The sequence below is a fragment of the Excalfactoria chinensis genome, chromosome Z, assembly GCF_039878825.1.
Source record: "Excalfactoria chinensis isolate bCotChi1 chromosome Z, bCotChi1.hap2, whole genome shotgun sequence".
NCBI classification, from domain to species: domain Eukaryota; kingdom Metazoa; phylum Chordata; class Aves; order Galliformes; family Phasianidae; genus Excalfactoria; species Excalfactoria chinensis.
Genome location: NC_092857.1, coordinates 30,554,697 through 30,558,926, shown reverse-complemented (window position 1 = coordinate 30,558,926; position 4,230 = coordinate 30,554,697). Strand labels below are relative to the sequence as shown.

The 4,230-nt window shown below is 39.6% G+C and overlaps 1 protein-coding gene across 1 annotated transcript; it reads left to right on the top strand.

Annotated features, from left to right (window-relative positions):
• The first annotated feature begins 2,501 nt into the window (after positions 1–2,501).
• On the top strand, positions 2,502–3,506 carry CER1 (cerberus 1, DAN family BMP antagonist). The gene is made up of 2 exons (XM_072360562.1): positions 2,502–3,026; positions 3,213–3,506. The coding sequence occupies exons 1-2, from the start codon at positions 2,502–2,504 to the stop codon at positions 3,504–3,506; spliced, it is 819 nt and encodes a 272-aa protein (XP_072216663.1).
• The last annotated feature ends 724 nt before the right edge of the window (positions 3,507–4,230 follow it).

Here is a 4,230-nt window from a genome sequence, read left to right as displayed (position 1 = left end):
TCTACAGCTTGCTACTGAAATGAGTACTGGCCCTGGTAGAACTAGAGCTGGCATGCAGCCTTTGTCTCCAAGAAGATCACTGGGTAAAATCAAAGTAGAAAATTCAGGAAGTGGCTTAACCTAAAGCTCTGTTTTCTGGTTCTGGGTTGCAGAGTGATTTGTTGGCATTCAGCCTTCTTTCTTGCTATACGATGCAGGGTATAGGATAGGACATAGCACAGCAAAAGCAACACTAACAGTTTAACATCTAAACATATACTCCTAAGCCAGAAGTGCGCCCTTGTGTCTGAGAGGGTCAACTAAGCATTCTTGGGTGTGTTAAAAATAAGCACAACCAGCAGGTGAAGGGAGGTGATCTTTCCCTTCTATTCTGCCCTGGTGAGGCCACATCTGGACTACTATGCCCAGTTCTGGGCTCCTCAGTTCCAGAAAGACAGGCAAATTCTAAAGATAGTCCAGAGGAGGGCCACAAAGATGACTGGGCCTGGAGCATGTTCTGTAAACAGAAATAACTGTCTTTTTTGTATTGCTATAATCCAGAAGGTATAATACTTGAACTGCTTTACTGAGTTTCATACTTCCAAATTATGAAGCAAAGAGCTAGAAGTCAATACATATTATTTTAAACAATAGCATCTTATTTTAAACAATAGAAAAACATTAACACACCTGTCAACCCCTTCTGTGTCAATGTAATACAATATACAGGTTCCAGAAACATCTCAGTCTTAAAACATTCTAGCAACCACAGTAATAGGAAAAAAAAAAGAAGACAAAATGTCCAAGGGTAATGTAAACCCTGCCCATGGCAATGGATTTCATCCTTTCCAAACCAAGCCATTCTACGATTCTGCGATTCCTTGAATAATTCTGGACTACTACAAACCTGCACCAAACATGAGGAATTTTAGATCCAAATATCATTTATTTCAGCTAGACTTGTTGGGCAATGAAGATAGGGTGTGAAAATTCAAAATGAAATTTTAGTCTACTAAATTATTTACAATCATTTGTAAAATCCACTGTTTTTCATTGCTTTTACTCCCCTATACTGCACATGCTTATATAAACGCGACGCAAGGACATTTTGGAGGCACGCATCACAGCTGATCTTGTTGCAGATGCCAAGATTTCCTATAATTTCACTTTTAATAGCTGTGTAAGCACCTTCCATCCAAGGGCACACCTGAGATTTCAGGAAGGCACCGAACCCAAGGCAGAAGTAAATTTCTCTGGGCTGAAGCTACAGGTCAATAATGTTTGTGGCTGACAGCCAGTAGGATCATTCCACTGAGTTCAAAGCACAAATACACTTGTATTATTTCATAAACCTGGTACAGACTAGCTCAGTATTCAAATTAGTGAATTTATTAGCTACAGACTTAAAAGTCCACTTGGACTGACTCTTTCCAGTAAAAAAAGGAATGTGTAGAGAATAGCGTACTGAAATTGCAAGCTACATGAAGATGAATTTTTTCAGTGTTTTTGAATTGAGATCAGTGTTTGAGGAGTTTGTTGAAAATATCTTTCTCCCAGCACTTTCCTAAGTATGCTGTAAATGCTGCTTTTTTCACACCAGAAGCAAAGCATAAGTTATCAAAATGTGGCCTTTAGGTTTGATTGTTCTTATAAATATGAGACCTGCAAGTCTAGAATCACAAAATACAACAGTTCCAATTTATTTTCCTTAAATCCTCATTTTGTTTGTCAGCTTTACTGAATGCCTGTAATGGGGTGACTGAACAGGAAGTAGAAGTATTATTTTTGAGAATCTAGAGTGCAGCTTGTAAAATAGGAACATATTCTGAGTTGCTGGTATTTCTGCACTCCAGCATCTGCCAAACTCCCGCAGAAGAGGTCAATCTAGGGCTAGTGCTCTCTACGTGGTTCCTCTGGGTGAGCAAGCACAAACCTGCCAGTTTGCAGCAGTGCTGATGCAGGCCTTGAATCACATTCCAAATCTGAAAGAACCAAATTAGAAGCAGCTTTTGAAAACACAAGCTGATTGACATCTCTATATCCAGCTTCGTGTTTTAGAAAACATTAGTCAGTTTGCCTTTTCCTGTTGTGATGAAATAATCCTCCCTGTTTTGACAGTCTCTAGCTTTGTGGAATGGAAAGTCAAAACAAACAATGAAGATCACATTGAACATGCTAATACACAACCTCAAATGCTTCTGTAATTCCTAGACCTCAGCCAGACAGCTTATCCAAACATTTCCTCCTGTTGACTCTCTCTGTCTCCCACGCCATCCTGGGCTACTAGATTTTAGATAGGAACTTCTAATACACATTATACAGATTGAAAACAATTTCATTAGCACAAACTCCACTATCATAATTGTAATCTTCAGTAAATTAATGCAATTAAGCACACTAGGGTCTCCTCTGAGCTGTCCCCTCCTCTCAGCACACAAACTGAAGCAGACAACAGGCTCTTGTATAAAGCTAGCACACAGTGTTCTCAGCAACATTAGCAGGTTTACAGCATTAGCAGGATCATGTCACTGCTTCTCCTTCAGCTGCTAATGCTCTTGTGTCTTGGAGCCACAGAGCCACAGCCCGATTCACAGCAAAGGAAAAGAAGGCCCTTTCAGCGCCTTTTCTATTTGGACAGAAATCTACTTGAAAGCCAAAATTTTCGTGAGTTGGTGGGGGAAAACCCAGTAGGTATTAAGGGAACCAAGGAAGAGCCAAGCTTTTTTATAGCGTTTCCACAGACAGCAGAAGAGAGTCAGAAGCAAGGGGAGAAAAAGATGTCCAGATTCATCCTTCCTAATGCAGAACTCCATGCACACAAAGATCTGAGAACCTGGGCAGCAACCAGAGAGATCTCTCCTGTGGAAAACTTCTCTGCTTCCCACTACTCCAGCAATAGGGAAGTTGAACCTCCCTATAGGAAAGATGCGAAAAAATTCTGGGACCATTTTATGTTAAGGAAAAATTCAGCTTCTGAAGAAGTTGTCCTGCCAATCAAGACCAATGAAATGCACCAAGAAACCTGCAGAACCTTGCCTTTTTCCCAGGTAAGAACAGGTGTCCTCTCCCCTGTCTCTTATAATTAGCAACCTAAGATACACGGGTTAGTTAATTTGCTAAGACACGGGGCCACTTCAGAATATGCAACATTAGCTCCCGAGAAACACTCAGTACTAACTTAGATTTATGTATCACTGCTACTATTGTGAACTTCATTCTGCTTTCTGTTTCAGAGTGTTGCTCATGAGAGCTGTGAGAAGGTGATAGTCCAGAATAATCTATGTTTTGGCAAGTGTAGTTCCTTTCATGTTCCTGGTCCAGATGATCGTCTTTATACCTTCTGTTCTAAATGCCTGCCCACCAAGTTTTCCATGAAGCGCTTGGATCTCAACTGCACCAGTGCTGTCCCAGTGGTCAAAAACGTCATGATTGTGGAAGAGTGTAAATGTGAGACTCAGAAGACAGAAGATCCTCTGCTTGGATCTCTACAGTCAGATTTTCTTGGAAATATACCTGAGCACAATTAACCCATTGAAGGTAACTCTGAACTCCCAGATTAAGAGAATATGCCAATGAAAAGAAAAATAAGAAATAATCAGTGAAGCAAGGTTTTCATCAGACATTTACACCATAATATTAAAGACACAGACTTTCTGCTTAAACTGTATCTCTGCTTTGACAACAGCTTCACTTAAAATTTAACAGACATTTCCTTGCTCAAGATTATGTGGTTTATGGGTAGAGTCCTTATTTTAGCAAGGTAAATCTTAAAAAGTTTTCCATTCTTCTAATACCTAACATCCTAACCCACTACAAAACAACAGCTGAAAAATGAATGTGACTTATTTCTGCGAAAGCCAAAAGTACCAGATAGTTTATGTTGCCTTTACTTGCTGAGAATGCCAGTACTGTTCTATTGGTAATACAGAGGAAGCTTTAGTCTCTTCAACTGCAAAAACAGGTCTGTTTTTATATCAAGAGAGTGACTGGAGAATTTAAAATATAAGTGGACAGAAAGCAGAAAGAGAGCTGTGAAGAGTTACTCTGATTGTTCCCAGATGGAGTTCAGTTTCCAGTAAAACTAACATACCTCACAGCCTACATGCTTAAGGTAATGGTTGCAAATGGTGTTTTGCCATAAAAACTACTTACTCTCCCTTTATAAATCTGCAGTTGTTATGCATTTATTTTTATTGAAAGCTTAATGTAGTAGAAGGAGGGAAAAAAAGCAGGTATACTTTTGCATAAAGC

Excerpts from the sequence above, each read along its gene's own strand:
- CER1 (XM_072360562.1), top strand. The coding sequence starts at position 2,502 with ATGTCACTGCTTCTCCTTCAGCTGCTAATGCTCTTGTGTCTTGGAGCC. Across the intron at positions 3,027-3,212 it reads GAACCTTGCCTTTTTCCCAG|AGTGTTGCTCATGAGAGCTG; the intron begins GTAAGAACAGGT and ends TTTCTGTTTCAG.